We start from the raw sequence: 27,850 nt of genomic DNA, 5'->3' as shown, positions 1-27,850 counted from the left end.
AGTTTTGTAAGAAGTTTGCGTAATGTCACATAATACGCTGTGTTGTGGAAAATGGTTCTTCGTAGAATTATTGGGGTCTTTTTGGGCACCTCGTTCCGAATATTTGGCAGTTCTCTGGACTAATAAATTATGCTTAGAATAAAGTGCTGCCTTGCTGTACCGAAAAGATAGATCAACTGATTTAAACAACATCTAAAGTTAAACTGTAGCCATAAACAAAGAATATCGGTCGTGTTGGCACCTACAGAAATTGTGGTTGACCTATATGAAAGATCGGAGAAAGTATCAACCATTTTATCAGAGAACGGCGCCCGAAGCGAGATGAAAAAAGCGGTCGCTAATCAAACACTCACTGAACAAACTACGTTCCAAGTAAAACTAAAGTAGAGGAGGGCATAATTTCCCTGTTTTTAATTTTCAAATTAATAAGATGGCAATAAATTATTGAGACCTTATCGGAAACCGAGTGAAATATCACCCTAACTCCATTCCAAGTTTTAAGACACCCTTTGCTTATATGGAGAAGGGTACTGGGCGTTCTCAAAATTTATAAGACATGGGATTCATGCCCTGCCTGTAGAAGTTTGAAAAAAAAAAATGCCCTTAAACTATTTCAAGGTGATAATATTGGTCAGCCATATCAGCTTAACTTCATTGTATGAGTCGTGGTGGTAGAAGTTTGTTTGGTTCGTCGTTACCCTAACCATAAAATTAAGCAGCTCCCTTTCTTCTTGGAATTAAAAACCATAGTCTTGCAGAATCGAAATAATATATATAATATAATTAATTAATTAAGGCTATTCTTTAAATGCAGATTCAAAAAAGCTACAGACCCAAAATATTCTCCATCACTTATCCAGAGTATCATCTAAAAAATTATGTCTCATTTTATGTGTTGTAGTAGTAGGGTTTTTGAAAAATTCGACAATTCAGCAAACATTGCCTAATCTACTAGGAGCACAGAAATAAAATGCAAGCGGCAGTGGAAAAATTGCATTACGAAATGCTCCTAAAAGCATGCTAAAAATTTACTCGTTTGTGTAACGCATGATATACCCTATTGCAGGGGCTGAATATAATTTCTTTGGTCTTGTGTGATCTTTTTTCTTCTGTCTGCGTAAATATACTGCCGTTCGACTGTTTTGAACCTTCTAAGGTTCCTATTCCCTCCTGCGTTAAGAACCAGGTTTATTGTACGATTGCGCACAGCTTCTTCTTCTATTCCTTTGCTGGGTTTTATCTTTCATTCCCTTCTAATCATAACCGGTTTTCGTGTAAGCAAGGAATTCACAGGACGTAATTTCTAACTTATTTTTAGTCCCCACGGCATCTCGGAATAATTTTTCGAGTCTAGGAGCCACTCATTTGGTTTATTTTAACAGGAATATAATATACAGATTCTTAAAAAAACATATATTTCAGAATTGTAATTTCTATATTTCTTTCAGTCCTAATCCATCGATTTCACTTTTTTTCCCAATCTGTCCTGGAAATTCAGCAAACACTGCACACTTTAATAGGCGCTCAGAAATTAAACACAAGCGGCAGCTGGGGCAATCGCACTACAAAATGCTCCTAAGCGTATGATACATATTAGCAACGTACAGCGGGAACAATCCCGTTACGTGCAATATATACATACATATATACCCTACTGCAACAGCTGAATATAATTTGATCTCTCTCTGATAGATTTGGATTTTTTCTTATCATTGCATTTATTTTTTATTTTTTTTGTCTCTAACTTTCTACTAGTTTCGATAAATTGCGGATAAAAATAAGAAAGTTAACCAATTAAACTGGCAAGTTCCCAGAAACGTGGGCTTCAAAACAGGCAACCGATTTATGTATTGTTACCTCTCAGGTGAATAAGACACGCCTGTACGCACTATGAAGAAGTTCGGCATCCAAGAACTCGTCTATTCTAAAATATAATTAAACGACCCTCAGCCTTATTCATGCACAGTCGGTAAATTCTTATGGCGAGATATGCCCGGTGAGCCCTCTGCTTAGAGTTCACCATTCAATCCTAATATAAGAGGAAAGTGTACCCCATGGACTGGCGCGTACCAGGCCCAACTTAGATCTGAATATACATATATGGTGTAGGATATATTATCAATTATCCGTAATCAACCCCGCTGTACGCATATTTTATTTATGTTCAGGCACGTAGTTCGAAAGTTTTCTGGCGAATGTTCACATATACGGCCAAAAGAGTCCAAGGCTTCTTGACGTATACTCGCGGCTTCAAGAACCTGGTAAACCGGGTGATCTGAACACCAGTGCAAATTATCTGAACGCAGTATGAAGCACGCCGGAATACTTCATGTTATTGAAGAGCAAATTTATTCATGTCTTGCGACTATTCTGCGTTTTTTAATTCACGAATGACGCTATTCCTCTAGAATCGTTTGTCCAGTAGTCACGGTCAACATTATGAATTGCGGACGCCCCTTTTTGTTAAATATTGTAAATTCTAACAGGTACTCAGATACGAACAACAAGCGACACCGGAAACAATTTGTTATAGTTTGAACCTAAAAGAATGCTAATTTTTCCAAAATGTTGCATTTAAATTTACAATGCGTACAACGGGCCTTACGCAAAAATTTCAAACATTTTTTCAGACTCGAGTTTTGAGTACAATGTGGGTACTTTGTTTGTGTAGCAAAAACAAACAAGCCATTTAAAAACTTGAGTGTCTGAGCAAAGGTGCAGGTTGATGGGAAAAGGTTCTTGAACACGGGGTATTGTTGGACAACGCGATAACATTTTCCATAGTAGTCTGAACAGCTCTCATGTTGCATCAGGTTCACGTGTGTACCGTAACCTAGCTCCCATACCCAATATAAATTTGGTAATTGAAAGTTTTTCAATTGTTGTTTTTTCTCATTTTGACTGAGCTACATATATATATATTTTTTTTTTTGATGGAACTTAAAATCTCTGATGAATACAAGTGTTCTGTTAGAAGTTTGCGTTATGTTACATAATACGCTGTATTCTGAAAAATGGCTATTTGGAGAATTATTAGATACTTTTATCGAGGCAGCTTAAGTTTGCAGACAGTTTCTAAAAGCTTCCTGACCAAAGTGATACTGTATTTTGCCGAAAAGATAGATCAACTGATTTTAATAACATCTTAAGTTTAGCTATAGCCGTAAGCTTAGAAGATTAGTCATATTGGCACCTCCAGAATTCGAGGTAGTCTATGTAATAATGCCGAGAAAAGACGAAGAAAGCTTTGAAATAAAGATTCGCCGCGCAAAATACTTTCTGACTGAAACTGGAGTAGAGGGGGACATAATTTCTTTCTTTGTTTTTTTAAGTTTTCAAGTCCATCAGAGGACTACAAATTGTTGAGATCTTGTCGGAGACTGAGTGGAATATGATCTTAAAGGACGACGGATGTAAGCAACAGGTTTGGTGCGTCCTCAGAGTTCAACACACATGAAATTAATGCCCTGTCTTTGGAAGTTTGGAACACCTTACTTAAACTATTTGAAGGTGATAGTATTGGTCATGGTCAGTCCTATCAGCTTAATTTGATTGTATGATTCGTGGTGGTAGAAGTTTGTTTGGTTCCTCTCGCATTATTCTGACCAAAACATTTAGCAGCTCCCTTTCTTCAGTTATTTTAGTTATGCCGATGTAGGCCGACACTGGCTGAAATCGTTGACAATGTCGGATATAATGAACTAATTAGGGCGGATCTTTATACCCCCTTTATGGCCCCCATCACTTATACAGAAGGTCATCCAAAATCTAAAAAAGTATACCTCACTTTATGTTTGTGTGTGGCTGAAGTCTTGCGTGCCTATCTATGTATGTATCTGTGTCGTCATAGGGATTTAAAGAAAGACGGCAATTTAGCAAACTATTGCCTATTCTACTAGGAGCTGAGAAATAAAATGCAAGCGGCAGCGGAAACAATTGCTCTTCAAAATGCCCCTAAAGGTATGCTTAAAATTTACCCTTTTGTGTAACATGCATGATATACCCTATTGCAAGGGCTGAATAAAATTTGTTTGATTAGCTATAGAAGAGGGCGTGCTATCTTTTTTGTTTGTTTGTGTAAATATACTATCGTTCGACTGTATTGAATCTTCTAAGGTTCATATTCCCTCCTGAGCAGAGAACAAGGATTATTGTACGATTGGTAAAGAGTAACGTATAAATTCTCTGGCTGCTGTTGTCTTTCAAACCTGGAAAGAAGTATGGAGTAATTCATATCTAGCGGCAGCTATGAGCGGCCAATATTGATCAAATAGGCAAAAAAGTGTAGCGCCGCTGCCGCAACATGTTGGGCCGCTTAGTGTGGCCTTAGCCTTAGTACCCTACTGCAGGTTCTCTACAAAAAAAAAAAAACAAATATTTTTTAGAACTGCAATAACTTAGATTTAAACTACAACGCAACCCTCGACATTTGTGCCGCAGGTGTTTCAATCTGATTGGGCATTAAAAGAAGGCGAGAGTTGCACACGATCGACCAAGCAGGAAAGTCGTGGATCCAAGTGAAGGACAGCGAAGTGTCGAAAATCATGTTTAGCTCCTCTGATCACAAAAAGAAAATGGCTGTAGTGTCAGGATGATTATTCGGTATGGACACAGCTTCAAATTAAGGTATCGTCCGTGATGGAAGATGCAGAAAATGCTGTCGCCAGCCTAAGACTCTAGCTGTTAGGAGTGACACAGCAATCACATCAAGAGCATCAAGGAGCATAGGTACCAGAAAGCTTTTAGCATTTTCTAAGAACATAGAGTTAATTAAGAACATAGTTCCGGGTTTTAGAAAGCGGTTTTCATATTGTCTTGAGCAAACTCCTGGTATCACTATGGAGTCATTCGGTCTATGTAAGGTGGCCGGAAATTGCACACCTACCCTAGAAAAAATTTCAATATCTTCTTCTCTTATACTATTTTCACACAAGCGGCTTATTGAATAATAAAGGAAATTTTCTACATTAAGACGCTTATTGAGCTCAATCTTCCCTACAAAATTCGAATATATTATTATTTCATTAGTAGCTAATCGAATGCCTAATGAAGTCAAAAGCACAATGCAACTCTGTTGGCAGCGTTCCGCTTCCGTTTCCGCTTCTTAGTTTTTGGTGTGTTCAGTGCTTAAAAATGTCATTTGTCAAAGCAAATGTCATTGTCTGCATGGCGGAACGATACAAGATGGCCGCATCGAACAGGTGATTATTACCTTTTTTATTTGATTTGATACATCAACTACCGGCGCAGTACGATTTTGACATTTGTCCATCGAATTTACAAGTACATGGAATTTTTTTTGTTTGTAGGTATGTCACCATGCTCCCACCTTGTATCGTTCCGCCATGATTGTCTGCCTCATCCTTCATACTAATCGAGTAGTTACTTCTGTGTGAAAGCAAAAAATTTACGATTTCATTAGCAGGTGAAATGAGATCATTAAGTTTCTGTGTGAAAACAGTATTACTCCCAAACTAGGCCTAAAATTTTGCAAACACTGTATACTTTACTAGCAGTTCAGAAATAAAACACAAGTGGCAGCGGAAGCAATTGCAATATAAAATGCTCCTAAATGTATGCTATATTTAAACAACCTACAGCGGAAGTCAGTCAGCAACAGCTGAATATAATTTGATGTTCCTTTGATAGCATTTGGGCTTTATCTTTATTTGTGTGTTTCTGTAAATATGCCTTCCTTTTTTCAGCTTTTTTTTGACTCCCTTTTATATGATGAATTTATTTTTTGTGTTTTGTCTCTAACTTTTTACTAGATTTCGATACATTGCCGATAAAAATTAGAAAGTTTATCGATTAAAACTGGTAAGTTTCCAGAAACTTGGTCCTCAAAACAGGCAACTGATTGACGAATCCTCTCCTCTCAGGTAAATAAAAAGACGCGTCCATCCGTAAGCCCTACAAAGAAGTTCAGCATCCATGCACTGTCGGTAAAGTCTTATGGATGGCCGGTAAGCACTCTTCTTAGAAATCACAACCCAGTTTTTACATAAGAGCAAAGTATACCTCCAAGGACTCGCGCGTCACCCTGGCTCTAGTTCGATCTCTTAGTTATCTAGAATCAACTCCGACATACATACGTAGCATATAGCATTTATACTTGTATCTCCAGCAGCCATCTTTTTAATGGTATCATATATCCACAGCCTCTTACACCAATGTCTCTTAGCTCCATCACTGCTGAAGCTGCCAGTTTCCTTGGACTTCCATTAGAGGATATGTATGATAACTCGTGAGTTACCAAAGCTATTGGATCGGGCGAAGCATGGAAAAAGAAGAAAATTAAGAATGATTTTTTGCCCTCGAAACTATGTATGTTATTTGACGTAGTTCAGGCACGTAGTTCGAAATTGCCTGGCGAATGTTCACTTAGATGGCTACAAGAGTGCCTCAATGTAGGCCCGCGGCCACCAAAAATCCATAAAAAGGACTCAGATCCTGGTGAATAGGGTGAATTTAAGGCCAGTGCAAATCATCAAAACGAAGTATGAAGCGTAACGGAATATTCCACGTATTTGAAGAGCAAATTTATTCATCGCTTCCCACTTTGTATTCTGCACTTCCTAGTTAAAAAATGTCGTTTTTCCTATATAATCAGCAATGCTTTTCATGTCAGTCAGGGTCATCATCATCAATGAATTGCGGACGCCGCTTTTAGTTAAATATTGTAAATTTTACCAGGTACTCAGATACAAGCGACAAGTGGCACCGGAAACAATTGGTTATACTTTGCACCTAAAAGTATGCTACGTTATTCCAAAATGTTGCATTTCATGTGCGTACAATGGACCTTACACATAAAAACCCATACGCATTTTCTCAGACTCGAGTTTACTTAATACCACGCCTAAGCAAGTGATCGCCTTTTATGCGTAAGACGCATTGCGCATGCTGATGGGATAAAGTAGATGGGGTTTTCTGGAACACGTTGTGATTATTTTGTATTGCTGGCGTAAAAAGCTTTGTGAACTTGAAACTTCTATCTATGCGATTGAATATTGTCCTCTTTTGCGACTCAAGAAACGTGCCATCCGAGACCAGCGTCTCTGCGTCTCTGAAGCGATGGGTTTCACCTCTGTTGCTTTACCCATGATTTGCTCCAGAAGCTTGACAAATGATTTTCGGGTCTAAGAAATAACATTTTTTAAATAAATAAAGAATATGTACTAACTTAATTTACTTTGGGGTTTTCATTGCGGCTTTGGCTTCGCCCAAACTAGTAGAAACTTTTACTTAAAATTTGTCAGAGCTTCTGCCACTGATATGTTCAAATGTAACTATTTCCGATTAATCCTAGTACTTATGTCCGTCATTTCTATTTTGTTCCTTCGCATTCCATGGCTTGAAATCATTTCTACCATATTCCAATGTTGGCGATCGTTGTGTCTCTTGACCGTCCAACTTAAAGCTTGGCCTTGGTTTCGACGCCTTTGTGGTTGTGTAACCATTTTTCGAAGGAAACAAAACATCTATACCTGCTCTCAACATTAAGTTATTATAAATTATAATTAATATATTTATATATAGCCGCCCATAGCATAAAGGCCGTAAAATGCCCTTACTGCCTTTTAGGAATTTTAATGCCAATAAATTTCTACAATTACTAATTTACTCATTAACTAAATAAATACTTATTAAAATTAACAATGAATGATAAAACAAGGCCTTAAATTTGAAGTTTACTTGAAAAATTTTAAATTTCCCAAACAAAAATTCAATTTTCTCTGATTGCACATTTTACACTTTACTGCCTTTATGCTATGGACGGCAGTATAGATCTTGGTTGAACCGATTTATTTTCCGAACGCTATCCTTAGGCAAGCCACTATCGGTTTCTTTTGATGCGCCAGTTGTGGATGTTGTTGTTTGCGGACGATTACTTTATGTGGTGTAACACTTGATGTAGCTTTGAAGAAATAAAAATAGTTCTGAGTAGTTATGTCAAAGTCGTCAAGGCCGTTATACTAATAATACTCGATTATGTAGCCCTCAAGATGGAAATAAGATACTTTATCGAACGTAATGTCTTATAATTTCCTTAAATGAGTAGAAATTTATTATTTAACTCTCAGATATATAACTCTCATACATAAAAATGTTAGCGGTTTTATTACTGGATAATTCTGTTTCAATAAATCACGTTGATACTGCGATTCTCATCCTTTCCTGAGTTACCGCTTTGCTTCTTGCGGTGCTTGGGACTCAATGGCTCCTATGGTGTGAGCTGATAACGTGTGGCGGTTGGGATTGTTTATAAGAGAATTACGTGCAGCTGATGAAGGATGATGTGTTGAAAATGGTGTTGCCTCCTCTTCTGCATCAGTCCTCGATGTTTCTGCAGTTGTGCAAACTATGGTACGTGAACTTAATGGCCGGCGTACACGTTGTGAGCGACGACTTGCTGTTGACTCCGTTTCAGAGTAAGATACTGAGGATGAAACTTTGGTAACCACTGATTACTGGCACATGGTGTATTGGACATTTTGTTGGATGTGTTGGTGTAGTAGTGGCAAGTTCGTTGATAGCATTTTTTTTTATCAAATTATCCACTATTCCTGACAGATTTGTTGTAGTTAGTGCAACTTTGAAGGCACATGATAATGATTAGGTTCATACTGAATAATGATATCCGGAATTTTATTCTAATTGTATGAAGGACGATGAGAGTTGCTTACAATACGGTTTGTGCTCGGTCTGCTGCAAATCTCCCGTATCGATTTTCTGTACATTGTATGCATCTTTCTGTGCTGTAACTGCTGGCTGTGTAGTATGTTAATGAGAAAATTGCTCAAACCTATAGAAATAATCAATTTGAGAACGATTAGGGAACTAGTTCAAATTCAATGTACATTAACGTACATAGTGTTTCGCTAAGCTTCTTAGCTTGCCCCTGATGAAGCTAAGGAGCTTAGCAAAACGTGGGGTCATAATAGTGAAGATTCTCTTGCAGCTTATGAACCTCATTGGTCAAAAACTAGTATAATTTCTACCAACAAAGTACAAGATAAATACATTTAATTTGCTATCCAAAAGTTAAATTAACCTTGATTTACTAATTCGGATCCGTTTTGTCTTTGAGAAAGCTATGTTTCTCCAGTGATTCTAGAGGTGCGCTCCAACATTAGAGGTTAGAGAACGGTAACTTTAATCTATATCTAATTTATGTGTTCGTTGGGTAAATATAGAGAGACATCACTTAACGGCTAACCAGTAAAATCAATACGCATTAAACAAACATATTTTTTGTTTTTTTAATTTTTAAATGTTTGCTCACTATTACTAATACTAGGTTCAAACACACACCAAATTGGCAATTTATACTGTTTGGGCAATTTATTGCGCAATTTGTCATATAATAAATTGTAATAATAAATTGCCAATTTAAAAAAAAATTGCGTAATAAATTGTTTCAACCTGCAAATGCAACATTGTAAAGTGTGTTTATTGAGTATATTTAAACGTCACTTACGCATGGCTGAATTATATGGTTGGCTCATTTCATCAGCTGATTTTATGTCTTTCATTTCACTGGAGTAGGGACTGTCAAAAGAAGATGGCAAAATCAAAATGAACACAAAACATTGAACACATTTTCTTACAACACACAAAAATTTCAAAGTTTTATGTTTTCAATCCATTCCATTCACCTAATACCAACACGCACATTTTGACAGTCTCAACAAAGATATGTTGTTACTGTAGAGATGAGCCAACCAGCTATCGAATTACTGTTGTGTAAGCTAAATAGAGTTGTATGAACACCACTCAATTTAAATCGAAATAGCCTCAATTTATTTTTCTGTTTGAACATAGTATAAGATCGTTTAGTATGATTCCTTCCCAATTTTTTTTTTATTTTGTGACCGAAAAAGGCTTTGAGAATAGCAAAACTCCCGTCTGCTCTGTTACATTTAACATAATGTTATTATAAGGGTATGCAAATAATTATTATTCTTCAAAATTTAAACCGCCCCACAAGTTTCGGGGAAAGCAACATTAAAAATTTAGAAACAAGTGTTTTCCATTATAAACTAGTTTTTCTAAGTGGTGTCTCCCCTTGACAGTAATTAGGCAAACACATCGAGTCGGCGAAAACAACTAGGTCCCGTCCCGCCAATTTGTAGGAAAAATTAATAGGAGTCAGACATAACTTGAAAGCTCAGCCTGAAATCTCCTCGGAGGTCATACTACGTCTCGTCGACCTTTGTATTGTGACTTCATGCAGGCACAGTTTTCAGATAATTTCTGTCCGGACCGTTTGGGATAATTTTGCGGTGATTTCAAGACTTCTTTGTATTAATGTTGGAATCATTCCGAGACTATTTTAAGATTATTTTTCGTTATTTTCGAGATCGTTTTAGGTACGTTGAAGAAATCATTTTTGAAAAGAGTTAGGGAGCATTTCTGTACTAATTTCACGACTATTATTGGATCATTTGGGGCCTATTTTGCAATAACTTTGGCTAATTTATGAGTACGAAAAGTTATCGGCATTAATTTTTTATCGAAAAGTTATAGAAAAAATATCGATTTCTTATCGAAGAATTATCATTGTATTTAAAAAGTTATCAATTTACTGTCGAAAAATTATCGCGTTGTTTTATAAAAAATATCGGCTTGTTGTCGATAACAGACTTTTAACAAATCGAAAACTTTTTGATTACAAATCGATAATTCATCGATGCTGTTCTTTATCGATAACAAACTTATAATACTTGTATAACAAGTGGATAAATTATCACGATAAGAAACCGATAAGAAATGTGTATCAAACCGATATTGTTATCGATAATAAGCTCCGTACACTTAGTAAAAATTGATAACAAGCCGTTTGGTTTCCGTTTTGGTTCCTCAATCTTCGCTTTCCGTACCCTGGAAAAATCGTGCGACTAATCCCTAAGGAGAGTGGTCTACAGTGTCTGAAAATTTGTATGGCTGCTTTTAAGAAACAAAAAAAGGGCAACGAAATGGGTAGAATATAATAAAAATTAAATGGAATGAAAATGAACTATTTAAAAAATGCGGATCTAATAAACGAGCATAAAAAGCTAGTACTCTAGGATTATTGAATAATTGGTTTTTTTGTCTATTTTTCTGCAATACCAATACGAAAAAAATTAAAAATATTGTATTACAAATAAAACAAGTAAGGAAGGCTAAGTTCGGGTGTAACCGAACATTACATACTCAGTTGAGAGCTGTGGAGACAAAGTAAGGGAAATCACCATGTTGTAAAAGGAACCTAGGGTAACCCTGGAATGTGTTTGTATGACATGTGTATCAAATGGAAGGTATTAAAGAGTATTTTAAGAGGATGTGGGCCATAGATCTATAGAAGGACGCCATTTAGGGATATCGCCATAAAGGTGGACCAGGCCTGACTCGAGAATTTGTTTGTACGATATGGGTATCAAATGAAATGTGTTAATGATAATTTTAAAAGGGAGTGGGCCTAAGTTCTATAGGTGGACGTTTTTTCGAGATATCGCCATAAAGGTGGACCAGGGGTGACTCTAGAATTTATTTTGTACGATATGGGTATCAAATAAAAGGTATTAATGAGTATTTTAAAAGAGCGTGGGCCTAAGTTCTATAGATGGACGCCTTTGCGAGATATCGCCATAAAGATGGACCAGGGGTGACTCTAGAATTTGTTTTTACGATATGAGTATCAAATGAAAGGTGTTAATGAGTATTTTAAGAGGGCGTGGACCTTAGTTCTATAGGTGGACGCCTTTTCGAGATATCGCCATAAAGGTGGACCAGGGGTGACTCTATAATTTGTTTGTACGATATGGGTATCAAATGAAAGGTGTTAATGAGTATTTTAAAAGGGCATGGGTCTTAGTTCTATAGGTGGACGCCTTTTCGAAATATCTCCATAAAGGTAGACCAGGGGTGACTCTAGAATTTGTTTGTACGATATGTGTATCAAATGAAAGGTGTTAATGAGTATTTCAAAAGTGAGTGGGCCTTAGTTCTATAGGTGAATGCCTTTTCGAGATATCGCCATAAAGGTGGGCCAGGGGTGACTCTAGAACTTTTGTGTACGATATGGGTATCAAATGAAAGGTGTTAATGAGTATTTCAAAAGGTAGTGGGCCTTAGTTCTATAAGTGTATGCCTTTTCGAGATATCGCCATAAAGGTGGGCCAGGGGTGACTCCAGAACTTTTGTGTACGATATGGGTATCAAATGAAAGGTGTTAATGAGTATTTTAAAAGGGTGTGGGCCTTAGTTCTATAGGTGGACGCCTTTTCGAGATATCGCCATAAAGGTGGACCAGGGGTGACTCTAGAATTTGTTTGTACATATGGGTATCAAATGAAAGGTGTTAATGAGTATTTTAAAAGGGCGTGGGTCTTAGTTCTATAGGTGGACGCCTTTTCGAGATATCTCCATAAAGGTAGACCAGGGGTGACTCTAGAATTTATTTGTACGATATGTGTATCAAATGAAAGGTGTTAATGAGTATTTCAAAAGTGAGTGGGCCTTAGTTCTATAGGTGAATGCCTTTTCGAGATATCGCCATAAAGGTGGGCCAGGGGTGACTCTAGAACTTTTGTGTACGATATGGGTATCAAATGAAAGGTGTTAATGAGTATTTTAAAAGGGTGTGGGCCTTAGTTCTATAGGTGGATGCCTTTTCGAGATATCGACATAAAGGTGGACCAGGGGTGACTTTAGAATTTGTTTATACGATATGGGTATCAAATGAAAGGTGTTAATGAGTATTTTAAAAGGGAGTGGGCCTTAGTTCTATAGGTGGATGCATTTTCGAGATATCGACATAAAGGTAGACCAGGGGTGACTCTAGAATTTGTTTGTACGATATGGGTATCAAATGAAAGGTGTTAATGAGTATTTTAAAAAGGAGTGGGCCTTAGTTCTATATGTGAACGCCTTTTCGAGATATCGCCATAAACGAGGACCAGGGGTGACTCTAGAATGTGTTTGTACGATATGGGTATCAAATTAAAGGTATTAATGAGGGTTTTAAAAGGGAGTGGCCCTTAGTTGTATATGTGAAGGCGTTTTCGAGATATCTACCAAAATGTGGACCAGGGTGATCCAGAACATCATCTGTCGGGTACCGCTAATTTATTTATATATGTAATACCACGTACAGTATTCCTTCCAAGATTCCAAGGGCTTTTGATTTCGCCCTGCAAAACTTTTTCATTTTCTTCTACTTAATATGGTAAGTGTCACACCCATTTTACCAAGTTTTTTTCTAAAGTTATATTTTGCGTCAATAGACCAATACAATTACCATGTTTCATCCATTTTTTCGTATTTGGTATATAATTATGGCATTTTTTTCATTTTTCGTAATTACCGATATCGAAAAAGTGGGCGTGGTCATAGTCTGATTTCGGCCATTTTTTACACCAATACAAAGTGAGTTCAGATAAGTACGTGAACTGAGTTTAGTAAAGATATATCGATTTTTGCTCAAGTTATCGTGTTAACGGCCGAGCGGAAGGACATACGGCCGACTGTGTATAAAAACTGGGCGTGGCTTCAACCGATTTCGCCCTTTTTCACAGAAAACTGTTATCGTCCTAGAAGCTAAGCCTCTACCAAATTTGACAAGGATTGGTTAATTTTTGTTCGACTTATGGCATTACAAGCATCCTAGACAAATTAAATGAAAAAGGGCGGAGCCACGCTTATTTTGAAATTTTCTTTTATTTTTGTATTTGGTTGCACCATATCATTACTGGAGTTGAATGTTGGCATAATTTACTTATATGCTGTAAAGATATTAACTTTTCTTTTAAAATTTGAATTAAAAAAAAATTTTTTTTAAAAAGTGGGCGTGGTCGTTCTCCGATTTTGCTAATTTTAATAAACAGACATAAAGTAATAAGAGTAACGTTCCTGCCAAATTTCATCATGATATCTTCAACGACTGCCAAATTACAGCTTGCAAAACTTCTAAATTACCTTCATTTAAAAGTGGGCGGTGCCACGCCCATTGTCCAAAATTTTACTAGTTTTCTATTCTGTGTCATAAGCTCAACTCACCTACCAAGTTTCATCGCTTAATGCGTATTTGGTAATGAATTATCACACTTTTTCCATTTTTCGAAATTTTCGATATCGAAAAAGTGGGCGTGGTTATTTTCCGATATCGTTCATTTTAAATAACGATCTGAGATGAGTGCCCAGGAACCTACGTACTAAATTTCATCAAGCTACCGCAAAATTTACTCAAGTTATCGTGTTAACGGACAGACGGACGGACGGACGGACGGACGGACATGGCTCAATCGATTTTTTTTTCGATACTGATGATTTTGATATATGGAAGTCTACATATATCTCGATTCTTTTATACCTGTACAATCAACCGTTATGCAATCAAAGTTAATATACTCTGTGAGCTCTGCTCAACTGAGTATAAAAATAAAAAAAACAGTAGTACATTCAGTACGGGCTTCGGACAAGCAAGTACCCATAGGCGAACAAAGAAGACTTGTCCGACAATACCCGTAGGGCTAGAGAGAGGACGTGTCGGACAATACCCGTAAGGGTATGAAGGACTATAGGAAAAGGATTTGTCCGGCAGTGCCCGTTGGGGTGTTAAGAGAACCTGTCCGACACTATTGAGGCATAAACGGGTACAATGAGTCTCTCCATGGTCTCTCATAACGGACTCATCTTAGACTAATCTCAAGCTTGCATACACAGCTTGCTACTTTTCTCTCCTCATTTGCAGCTAATTGACAAGGTCTAGACAATGAAAATGACATTGCACTAGGATTTGGTAAAATACTACATCTTTTCATGCAAACTTAAATACATACACACATACATATGTGTGTACTTTCCATTCTACCAGTGTCAATGAGTTCTTTTTATCAATTCGAGGAAGTGGTTGTAAGCGAATTGGCATACGTGGCAAATGTGTAAAAATTTTTAAGAATGCTGCTTTTGATGTGATTTTCTCCTTGCATAATTTGAGTGGGAATCATTGCATATGTATTTGAATGTGTATGTGTGTGTGTGTTTGTATACAAAATAGCGCATTTGCGACTGCTGCACACTTAGTTGTATCGCTGATTATTTTTAAAGCAAAAACTGAAGGTAACTATTTGATGAGTTGCCAATATTTACCGCTGCATGTACATTAGGGTGTACGGTATTTAGCAAGTGGGTTTCTTTGTGTCAGATGCCTTCCAAATTTTTAGTTTTCAGTCTAAATCGTGATAAACAGAAAGAAGACAGAGATTATCTTATACGAAAGTGAACGCTCTACAACAATGTTTCCGAGGAATTTTGGACAGATTTTTCAGTCTGAATGAAAACAAAAACAGCTTGTAAATAACGGGCATCTTAATATACCTACCTACTTGTTTATTTAATCTTTTTACTTTTTTATACGCATGAACTTATTAACGGAGCCTACAAAAAATGATGTTAGTGCTCATAACTATTGAATGAGGAAGACGCTAGTTCGGCTGGGGAAAATAAAATATCAAATTTCGATTGCAAGTTTGCTGACGGCCTGATCTATAACAGTGATGCTCAATCCCTAGAGGATTTTTTCTATTGTGTCTTCCCAGACGTGAAAGAGTTGATTATTTCTTGGATGATCTAACAACAGTCCTGGAATCTACCCGAAAAACTTTTTCTTTCTTTTCCTTCGTGTTTTTCATTTTACTTATACCATTACTCGAACCTCGGGCCATAAATGTGTATACAGATGTGGTTTGAAAGAATACTATGTACTTCCAAACCACGGCGGCCTGGACGATTATATTACGATTGATTTAAGGGTGGCTCTATGAGGATTTTAGGACTGTATTAGAACTATTTTGAGATTATTTTCTTGTCTTCTTCGCGACTATTCCGAGATTGTGTTTGAGATCATCCTAGAATTTTTTCAAGTTTATTACGGGACTCTTGGTAAGTTATTCATCATTCGCCCCTGATGATGGATATAAGTTAGTGGCTGGAGGGACTTTATTTGTCATTTAGTTAGCATTAACAGCGACGATAATATTAGCATAGAATTGAAACGGCCAACAAGTGCAACTTTGGACTAGGTAGGCAATTCGTTTTGTAGTTATGGCCAGACCACAATAGAGTTAGCTTTACCAGGAACAAATAAATTTATTTGTTTTTTACTATATTGTTTGGTAAATTATAGAAATCGTACAAAATTTTAATTGCACATTATGAAGGGAATAACAGTTTCCAGCGCTATTTGTTGGAAGCCTTAGAGATTTGTATAAGATCTTTTCAGAGTGTTGTCTGGAAAATTAAGGGAGACTTTTTTAAAAGTCATCGGCATCTGGTTGATTAAAAATCGATAAGCCTTCGGTAACAGTTTTATCAATAAAAAAATCGACAGATTGTCGGCAACACCGCAAGACAAACTACACTTACATTCCGTAGTCTCCCATACAGCATGTCATTCCCACATATGACGCCTTCACTTAAACCTGAACTTATCTGAGTCTTACGTTCTGTATTACCACATACTGTTTACACATCAAACTGAAAGGGCAGGACTAAAATTGGAAGAGAAGCTTGGCCTAAAATCTCCTCGGAGGTTATCGCGCTTTACTTTTATTTTTGTTTTATATTAGACTAGCCTTTACCCGCGGCCTCGTTCGCAAGGAGAAAATAAAATATATGGGCTATTCACGTTAACCTGCTCATCAAGTGATTTGTTTAAAAAAATTTTCTGCCCAATATATTTTATTTTTGTAATAGAGTAAAAAAAAAATAACTAAATGAGCTGCTAACCTGATAGGATCCCCAAATGATCAAAATTATCCGGAAAAAGCCACGAAATTACCCCGACGGTATCGCAGACGGATCCCAAAAACCATGCAGAAATGCTCCCAGAAGAGTCTCCAAATGGTTCCAGAATAGTCCCGAAATGACAACGACGCGATTCTAGACTGATCCAGAGAACCACACAGAAATGATCCCTGAAGGGTATCCAAATGATCCGGAAGTAGTCTCGAGTAAGTTCCGAAATGACCCTGACCGGATCCCGGATGAATCCCGAAAATCATCCTAGACGGATCCCGAAAATTATCCAGAAATGATGCCAGAAGAATCCCGAAATTACCCTGACCGGATCTCGGAAGGAGCCCGAAAACCATTGAGAAATGATGCTAGAAGGGTCTCCAAATGATCCCTACATAGTCCCAAAAATGTTCCTATAAGAAATCGATAGCTTCTAGATAGCAAATTGATAATTTATCTCATATCATATCCACAAATTTCGATAACAATTCGAAAATTTAACAAATTGATGGCAAAGTTGAAAACATGAATACAAATTGAAAATATTCAGCTCGACAGCTTTGCGATAACGAATTTATAATTTTAAGAAAACTCTTCGATAAAAAAAAACAAGAAACACTCCGACAACTAATTGGCAGCTCTCCGATAAGAAATCGATAGCTTCTCGATATCAAATTGATACCTTTCTCATATCATATGCATAACTTTCGATAAAAAATCGAAAACTTAACAAATTGATAGCAGAGTTGACAATACGAAAACAAATTAAAAACACTCAGACAACAAATCGATAGCTTTTCCACAGCAAATATTGATAACATATCGATTAATAATCGATAACTTTTTGATAAATTATTGAAAACTTTGACAACTTATAGATAACTAATGGATGGTAAATAGATGTCTCATGTATACCTCGCCGATAATGCTCATATAAAAACTATTCGACAACAAACCGATGACTCACCGATAACAAACCATTAACCCTTCGATAACGAATTGATAACACGCTTTTACGGTTCCAACTTCGGTTTTGATTTCTCACCTTTTTAAATTTCATTTAGTTTCTTCCCCTTGCGTTTCCTTACCTTTCCTTGGCCTTCGTTTCCTTTCTGAAATACAGAACGGGAATGCAAATTCAGGCAAGAATTTTTGTTTATATAAAAATGCAGGTACGTCATTCATACGAAGGCTATTTTGATGCCTTCTTTTTACTCAGTAGAAAATACGATACAGGACTACAGAGTAGGGTTTCTATCAGCTTCGCTAATTCCGTTGGCGAAGCGTTCATCATTCATCTGCAGAGTAGCTTAATATGAAACGAAAATTTGTTGGTGGGTAAAATTTCTGGTTCAGAACTAGACCAAAAGTACCAAATATGTACTACATAGTTCGACTGAGCCTAGATTTTCTTTAGTTCATAAATCGACAGTTTGGGTTTTCATATTTAACACGTATTTCATAAATATATAAAAAAAAAAAACAAGCAATAATCCGTCTACTAGCTTTGAGGAACTTCGACTATGAGTATGCTTTCTTTCCCTACATCTTAAAATTATTTCCTGTGGTTCGAAACTATCGAAAAAGGACACAAAATCGCATTAGAAGCAGTATGTAGAATTTCGGCCTGGTTCGGAAATAACTCAACAAAATCAACAAAAGAACTACAAAGATATTAATTATAAATGTTCGGAGCTAGTTCTAAATGGAAATATTTATCTAGTTCGGAACTATATAAAAGGTAATGCAACGGGGACAATTTTCATCACCTAGCACATCGCCAAGGTAAATTCGCCAGTTAGAAGCATGTAAAAGAGACAGAAGGCGAACTATTAGTGATCCTGAATGCACTAGAGGCGCACCAGTTTTCAGGGTACTTGTACGTTTGTATTTAAATTTTATACATATTTATAATTTGGAATACGAACAAGTCACACTGAATGGCTTGCCTGCTTTATGGTGGAATGAGTGTATAAAGGTGTATGCAGGGACGAGTACAGAAAAAGGTTTAGGGGGACAAAACTATTACAAGACAAGTCAGCAAAAAATACTTTAGATTTGCTGCAGAAGACTTGATCTTTCAAGTGTTAGTATTGATACTGTACATATACGGAATCGAAAAAAATGGCACTGACAATTATTTTCAAATTTGGTCAATTAAATACTTTTTCATTTTCGATATTTAAACAAAATACGTCAATGAATTTTGTCACTGAAACCATGCAAACCAATCTCAAAAACAATTTCGAAAAAATGCGAGAAAATTTTAGAAAATTATGAGCTTTTTATTTGTAGTTCTCTCAACTTTTTTGACTATGCACATTTGTACCGCAACAATTTTTGTCTAAAAAGATTCAAGTTATATATGTCTAAAAAATCGGATTGATTTTTGACAATTTCCGAATGGTGTTTTAGATTTTTCTCAACACAAAGTGTGAATGTTTTTTTTTATATGGCAGAAAGTCTGAAACACCCTTCGCAAAAGAAAATGTCTAAAATTTATGTGAATTTGAGGGGCTACAAGTGTAAGGTTGCTAGCCTAAAATTTACTCGGCTTCTAAACTGCACACTCCAAAAAAAAAAAAAAAAAAAAAATCAGAGAATTAAAAACAAAATTTCAAAATTATCGTAAAATTTTCTCGAGTTTTTTCGAAAGCGTTATTACGATTGGTTTGCATAGTTTTAGTTACAAAATTCATAGAAGTTTTTTCGTAAAAAATTAAAAATAAAATTGACAGAAGTTTTCTGTTCGCTGCTGTATACTTTCGACTGAGCTTTGTCGCACATAATTTTTGACCCATGTATGCAAAACCCCAAAGTCTCCCCTTCCTGTATGCGATCATGATTGAAGTTGACATTTTATAACAGCGCACATCAGAATGCGATAAAATTGTGTTGGCTGACAAGCTGCGCGTTATTCTGGCACAAGCAAACAATTCATCTACAAAGTAAAATGAAAGGATGTCAAGAGCGCAAACTGGAAAAATTAATTTTATACACATATTAAACTTGTATGCATTCAAAACAAAAGGTGTAAATAAAAAGGTGTTGGAATAATGAAAAGCACAATTGTACATATCAATGTTGGGAAATCAATATTGAATAGACCTTGATATCTCTCGTCAGCATGTACATTTTTCAAACACCAATTAAATATGTATTATGATTTCAGCCTTTGGTACGATTTAATATAATCACATTGAACTTTTTAGGGTCCTTAAAAAATGAATTGCTTTTAGTGGTGAGCATATCTTACTTGACAAAAAGGAAGAATATCCACTGTTCACTTTAACCCATAATTTCATTTACTTGCTCCAGTTAAGCGCTGTTCCTTTTTTCTGTTAGGATATTATGATAAATCTCAGTTAAACATTCTAAGGAAACTCTTAGAGCCAAGATGCCCTAAAAAGCTTTTTAGAGCTAACTGAGCTTCAACAAGCAAGCAGTGAATAGGTCTGATTACATTCACGACGGCGGCTACAAAGCGAAACCTGTCAAAATATTTTTACACATGTTCTTATGAGGGTCGTTATTTTTGCGGGACAGATCAGCACGACAATGAATCACGGACGCCGCTGTGGCCAGATTAAATTTTATTTTAACGTTGGGAAGCAAACGTTTGTTCACGGAATTTCTTATGGATTTTTACTGAAGCATTTCCGGGTTATATCAGATTTTTCTTTGGGCATCATTTCGAGACTTTTTTCGTGATGTAACTATTCCAGATTATTAAAGTATTGTTTTCGAAATCCGTACGACAACAATTCAGATCAGTTATTAAAATAATATAAGATATAACCATGACAGCTAGAAAACAAGTACTTTGCTAGCATCCCTTATGGTATTGTTTGAATACCACAAGGCATGAAATGTAGGTTTGAAAGCATTGAATTCATTGAACAGTTTCGAGATTTCTTTATTTCAGTATGATATTGGGATTGGTTTCGATATAATTTCAGCTTTGTTTTCGGTATTCTTTTAGGATACTTTTGAAGAATCCGGTGCTACTTAGGTGCTTTTGCGGATCCGGATACTTTTTTATAACCGGGTATTTTTGAGAACAGGGCGCATTTCTGTTCAGGGTATTTTTTCGGATATAAGTTCTTATCAAGAATCGGACACTTTTTTAAAACCGGGTACTTTTTCGTATCCAGGTACTTACTAGTACCGGAAACTATTTGGAAGCCGCGTTAGAACGCACTTTATGTGGTGGGATATACTTAAAATAATAAGGTACTAGCTCTTAGGTTGACTGCAGAGTGCTTGCCATAGGATATGCTAGTCGTGACGCGATATTTTTTTCGTATATGTTTCAAATTTGAAACTTTCAGGCTAATGATATATGTAAATTTCGGTTTGGCAATTGCTATTTATTTTCACCAGACCTATGAAATGGTAGTAACACTGATACTCTGTTATGCGGTATTAGTCTGGGTAACGTTCTAGACAATGTAAGTTCGACCATTCATTTGAAAAGCAAACAGCGTTAACCTTTAGGTTATTGCATGAAAATTATTTTAGGAATGCGATCTAATACCCGGCTGAAAACAACCAGACTACCGTCATTTGTTCAGTTTGTGTCTGCTTCTCTTGCATTCTCTTCTCTGAGGTAAGAGTTGAAGGAGAATTTATTTGAGGTAGTGAAATGACGAAATTACATTTTGAGGTAATTTGGTAGCGGAATCTACATATAACGCATTTGCGATCTATGCATAGTCTTTGCAGCAGAGATGAGTACCATTGGAAGGATAGGAACAGTCTGTTCCTTGAGCATTGGGCCTGGAATCAGTTAAGCAATCTCCACCAAATATTGTCGCTCATCATACAATTGAGTCTTACTTTTGTTCTCTTTATAGAACTACAACGAATTAACTAATGTTGTCTATTTGTATGAGTTTTTTATTTATTGTTTGTTTATGCAAATTATATAAGTAATATGCACGCTTCAACAGGGCAGGGGTCAAGGGAGGGAAAGTACCCCTAAATAGAAATACAAGAAAATGTAGCGTCTCCAGCCTATATAGATTTTTTTCCGTTCATCATGGAGCACGTGGAGAGGGTCGGATGCCTTTATCTCAAGCTGAACCTTATGTTGTGAATAACATTTGGTGGATCCAAATAGCTTATTTTAGGGCAGCGATGGGGCGCTAAGCAATATGATCCGATCGCAATGCTAATTTCATGATCAAGGATCCAATTCTTATATCGCCAGCATTAAAGTTAAGCCATTTAAAACCATCACTACAATATTCAATAAACAATTGGACTCTATATGCTGCACGAATCCTAGCGCTCTGTTCAATATGGTACCTCTTATGAATCCACAGGCGCATTTTGTTTGCACTTACTAATTTAAAAAATGAAATGCAAAATCCAAATTTTTTTGTTTTTGAAATTTGACATTTAAATTTAGGTTGAAAATTATGCTCAAACAAATTATAACCTCTCAACTTTGCACTGCATTGCTTACACTTTCCAGTGATGTAGGTTTTTTTTCTCAATTTTACCTGGGTTTGCCTAAATTTTAGGTTCCTAAATTAATATTCCACTGGATGTTTCCAGCACTGCAATAGTGTAGGTAAACAGTTCACAAAACTTTTTTTTTCTGCTAAGAAAATTATAAGAAAATCTAACATTTTGGGCGTTTGCAAAATTCTAGGTAAATAACCTCTAGATAGAAAACAAAAAAATCAGCGTCTTTGGGTAGTAGGACCACATTTTTTCCAGTCATAGGAGTGGTACGTCCACCATTGTGCCTGTACCCGGCTCTATGGTATTCGAATTCTCGGCATGTCAACTATTCACAACAACTATCTCACTAGCACACTAGGCTTGGTCATTGTGAGAAGAATAGTCGAATTTTTTCTCACTGTGTAATATTTTATCTGGATAACCGCATGGTGGCTATGTTGAGAGCATTGCTTTTCGTTTGACAGCCATTTCACCTGACAGCGACTATTTACTAAAACCGCGCTACAACTTACGGGAAGTTTTATATGTATATGCATATGTATTATTGCCAGGGCAAGTACATTCAGCGTAAGAAAAAAGGGGGAAGGAGGTGGAATAAAAAGCTACCAGTCGTTTAACTTAAGTTTGAGTACTAAATTTTGTAGTACATTTGGTGCCATAATATTGTTAACACAGTTAACGTTTCTCATTGGGAAAAGTCCGCTTTGCTATGAAGTTTTCTTTTAGCTGCAGTCGAAAGGGATTCATTTGTCATAAGATTTTGATTTTTCTTTTGTCAGAAATCTGTGATCTAATAAATAGTATTATGGTAAAGTTAACATGTACTTGGGGGAAAAGTATGAAGGGTGAGTAAAGGGTGAGTAAATAGGGTGAAAGAAGAGTGGACAAAAAGAAATAAGAATTGTTTTAGGTTTAAAATGAAAAGTTTAAAGTATTAAATACTTATATGGGTCAGTTTAAATATAGATACTAATGAAAGAATGGCGAAGAAGGCGTAGACAAGGAGATGATATTGCTTTTCTTCCATCATACTAATTTTGTAACTGCAGTCGTATTTGCGTTCATGTGGTAGTTGAAGATTATTTTGCTAAAGTGTCCGAGTTCAAGCATAATCTTCACCTTCGTCTCGATTTTGTTAGCTAAAAGTTGAAACGAAGATAATATATGACCCGGCCTATGAAAAGGTGGCTTATGACTCAAAACAAATTTTTCCACTTTTTTTTCTGGTTTCGATAGTTTTTGAGACGCTCTTTCACGTGGTGAAAACTACAAAGTACTAACTTGCTTAGAAGTGTTCTGGAGATGAGGCCTTATGTTTTCTTGATTTTTATAACTTTCATGAAAATGAAATGGTATATTAACTTCGTCCCGAAACCGAAAATTGTAAGTCCTTAAAGGAAAATAGATAGACCCACCATTAAGTATACCGAAATAATCAGGTTGAAGAGTTGAGTTGATTTAGCCATGTCCGTCTGTCCGTCTGTCTGTTTGTATGCAAACTAGTCCCTCAATTTTTGAGATATCTTGATAAAATTTGGTGAGCGGGTGTATTTGGGTGTCTGATTAGACATTTGTCGGAACCGACCGGATCGGACCACTATAGCATATATCCTCCATACAACCGATTTTTCAGAAAAGAGGATTTTTGTAATATCTTACCCAATTTAACAGATTGAAGCTTCAAACTTCACCATGTACTTTCGTATATTGCACATATTGTTGCCTGAAAAAATTTAAGAGATCGGTCGTATATATAGTATATATCCCCCACAACCGATTGTTCAGATAAGGAACTTTTCGTAATTACTGCCCTATTTTAAGAGCTAGAGGCTTCAAATTTCAACGAATGCTTACGTATATAGCATATATTGTTGTCTGAAAAAATCATAAAGATCGGTGGTATATATAGTATATATATGGTGGTATATATAGTATATATATATATATATATATTTTCGCAAATTTTAGCCCCATTTAACAGCTAGAAGCTTCAAATTTCACCGAAAATTTACGTATATAGCATATATTGTGGTCTGAAAAAATCATAGAGATCGGTTGTATATATAGTATATATCTCATACAACCGATTGTTCAGATAAGAAACTTTTCGCAATTTCTACCCCATTTTAACAGTTACAAGCTTCAAATTTCACCGATTGCTTACGTATATAGTATGTATTGTTGTGTCAAAAAATCATAGAGATCTTTGATATATATATAATATATATGATGGTATATATAGTATATATATATAGTATATATTTTTTTTTTACGATTTCGGCCCCATTTTAACAGCTAGAAGCTTCAAATTTCACCAACTGCTTACGTGTATAGCATATATTGATGTCTGAAAAAATCATTGAGATCGGTGGTATACATAGTATATATCTCATACAACCGATTGTTCAGATAAGAAACTTTGAGCAATTTCTGCCCCGTTTTAACAGTTAGAAGCTTCAAATTTCACAAAATGCTTACGTATATAGCATATATTGTTGTCTGAAAAAATCATAGAGATCGGTGGTATATATATTATATACTTCATATAAACTGTCATTTTGACCCCTTTTTTACGGCTAGAAGCTTCAAAATTCATCAAATTTCATCAAATAGTTACGTTTATGTCATATATTTTTGAAATACGTGATTCGTAGTCATAGTTTTTACATGCAGACCACAAAAAATGTGAAGCTTTGCATCCTCACACAGATTACCTACCTATTTTTTATTTTATATTTATCTTAAAAATCGTTTAGATATGTTCAAATCATAGATACCGGTGGTATATATAGTATATATCCCGTACAACCGATTGTTCAGATAAGAAACTTTGCGCAATTTCTTCCCCATTTTAACAGTTATAAGCTTCAAATATCACCTATTGCTTACGTATATAGTATGTATTGTTGTGTCAAAAAATCATAGAGATCGGTGATATATGTATATAATATATATATGATGGTATATATAGTATATATATATAGTATATATATTTTTTTTTTACGATTTCGGCCCCATTTTAACAGCTAGAAGCTTCAAATTTCACCAACTGCTTACGTGTATAGCATATATTGTTGTCTGAAAAAATCATAGAGATTGGTGGTATATATATTATATACCCCATATAAACTCTAATTTTTGCCCCCTTTTTACGGCTAGAAGCTTCAAAATTCATCAAATTTCATCAAATAGTTACGTTTACGTCATATATTGTTGAAATACGTGATTCCTAGTCATAGTTTTTACACGCAGACCACAAAAAACCTGAAACTTTGCATCCTCACACAAAGTACCTACCTGTTTTTTATTTTATATTTATCTTAAAAATCGTTAAGGTATGTAGATCTGTTCACTATATATTTCTTATCTTATACATCCGATTATTCGGAGATTACGAACGGGATAAGATTATTGTTCAGCCCCATTCATGAAAGGTATGAAGTCTTCGGCACAGCCGAAGACAGTCCCGTTCTTACTTGTTTTTATTGCAGTTTAAGTCACAGGTTCCTTCAGTTCTTTCTTTTTGGATCTTGATTTGAAGATGAAGCTACAGACTTCTTCGGTTTAGGTTTTGACAATGTAGCCTTTGGTTCCTTCGATGCCACTTTGGTGGCTGGTGAAGCATCCTCAGATTTTTTTGATAGCATTTTTTTCGATGACAATAGAGCCAAAATATCCGCATTCGTGGGGTCTGCAACCAAGCTTCTGAGATTCTGATAAATGTACCACTGACGCTGCAGATATAAACCGACTGATTGAATAATTTCGGGCATGGTGTCATCAACTGGGATTAATGGCAGTTGAAATGATTCAACATCTTTACTGTCAGCAATTTTTTTGGTTTTCAAAGAGTTTTTGTCCATTATAAAATGGCGGAATTGTGTAATACCTTTAAGTGGCTTGTAGAATGGTTTAGAATAACTATCCCATTCATACCAAACGACTTTTTTCGACAAAACAGCTGTATTATGGCCAACTGGTGACGATTGTACGCACTGCAGCAACTCTTCATATGTATCAATATTAGTGATAGCATACCTGGCCTTGAAAATACCGAAAAACCGATCTGGGGCAAACTTAGTATGCCCCGTCAATAGCAAATTTAATAAAATGGTAGTGCGTGATATGATATCATAACACTTTTCTTACTTTATCCAGCACAATTATCGCAGAAAAGTACAATTGTTTGGACATTTTTGCAACACGTTTCCAAATAATAATGTAGGATGCTCACAACGGTGTTTGGACCTTTGCCAATATCATGCTCCTCATCTATCATGTAATTACACTGTCGGAAAAAAAAATAATCAAGATACTTTCAAAAAAAGTGAGTTGAATTTGTGCGATGAAATCCTAACCTGTATTTTTCCTTTTTCGCCTGTAATTCCAAAGACTGCGCAATTTTTCGTTGCTTTGAAGTAGGCGGTACCTGGTTGTTGAGGAGACACTAGATAGTGGACCGTTTGCGCAAAATCGAATGATCAGACCTTTACAGTATCATCAGTATTGTCACACCATTCTTGGTAGTATGCACGTTGATTTCGAGCTTTTTGTAAGTGATCAAGAAAAAGATTAAGTTTTTCTTCACGTTCAAGTTCAGGAACGTTTTTGGCTTGCGTGGTCATATTAAATCTTTGTGGTCATATTAAATCGTTCCCGACAACTTTGAAAAAAACTAAACAATGGCGGACATACTACGACAGCAATCACAGGGATAATCTGCTGGTTTCATAACTGTCACATATGGTATGTATTTAGCCCATATGCGTCGAAAGGAACGAATACTCATTTTAAGTTCATCATTACCGAGTGGAGAAATGTATTTACGATATACTGAAGCCTTTGTCTCATTAGATGGCAGCTTCATGCGCGATAATCTTTAAATTTGGGTAAACGTCCTGGCAGTGGAAGAGCCAATAGATCGGCTCTGTCCTCAATAAATTTAACAATTTTTTGGATGTCAGATGGTTGAAACGCTCTCGCATATGTAGATGGTTTATTTGCTAACCCATGCACCCGTGTTATGGCACCGTGTGTATGAAAATGTCGAAGTAAATTTTCAAAACGTTTTCTTCCACACGCATGCACAAAAAGGAAAAATGAACGGCAAACAGGTAAGTGATAAAAAGTGAACACCAATTTATGCCTTTCAACACCTTTACTTTTTTGCTTTCAATGTCCATCGTCATTTCTGTGTAAGCATCTCTAAGTTTGTCCGTGCACATCAGTTTTGATTAGATATGGCTCAGTATAACCAAATCAAGTTAATGTTTTGCTAATTTTAGATAGTTATTTCTTGCAGTTTCTATAATTTTTCGCGGTATAATTTTTTGGCATTTATTATTACAGCAATCCTGCGAAATAAATTTATTTACCAATTTCTTTTCTTCGTTATCTGTAATACACAAGTCCACTGTAAAAATATTTTCATCCACTTCCATTTGACCTTCAGCTTGAAACAATGCTTGTAGTTCGTTCTCGTAATTGATACCAACATCATCGAAAGAATCATCATCATTCTCTTCGTTTTCACAAAATATGTTTGAAAAACCTCGCTAAAGTCTTCTTCCACAGACATTATTCACAAGCGGCA

General features: G+C 36.0%; 1 protein-coding gene across 6 annotated transcripts in view; it reads right to left on the bottom strand.

Annotated features, from left to right (window-relative positions):
- Window positions 1-27,850, bottom strand: part of LOC137250822 (uncharacterized) — a 345,007-nt gene that overhangs the window by 196,116 nt on the left and 121,041 nt on the right. For 2 of the 6 annotated variants that reach the window (XM_067784378.1, XM_067784379.1), the window contains exon 1: window positions 17,874-18,078. The exons of the other annotated variants lie outside the window; for them this stretch is intronic. In XM_067784378.1, the coding sequence (XP_067640479.1) occupies window positions 17,874-17,970 (97 nt within the window). In that variant the 5' untranslated portion in view covers window positions 17,971-18,078. Of the gene's footprint in view, window positions 1-17,873; window positions 18,079-27,850 lie in introns of those variants that run through there. 6 annotated transcript variants of the gene reach the window in all.

The sequence above is a fragment of the Eurosta solidaginis genome, chromosome 4, assembly GCF_040869045.1.
Source record: "Eurosta solidaginis isolate ZX-2024a chromosome 4, ASM4086904v1, whole genome shotgun sequence".
Classification (NCBI taxonomy): Eukaryota; Metazoa; Arthropoda; class Insecta; order Diptera; family Tephritidae; genus Eurosta; species Eurosta solidaginis.
The sequence above is the reverse complement of the archived record's forward strand: the minus strand, read 5'-3'. Positions and strand labels throughout refer to the sequence as shown.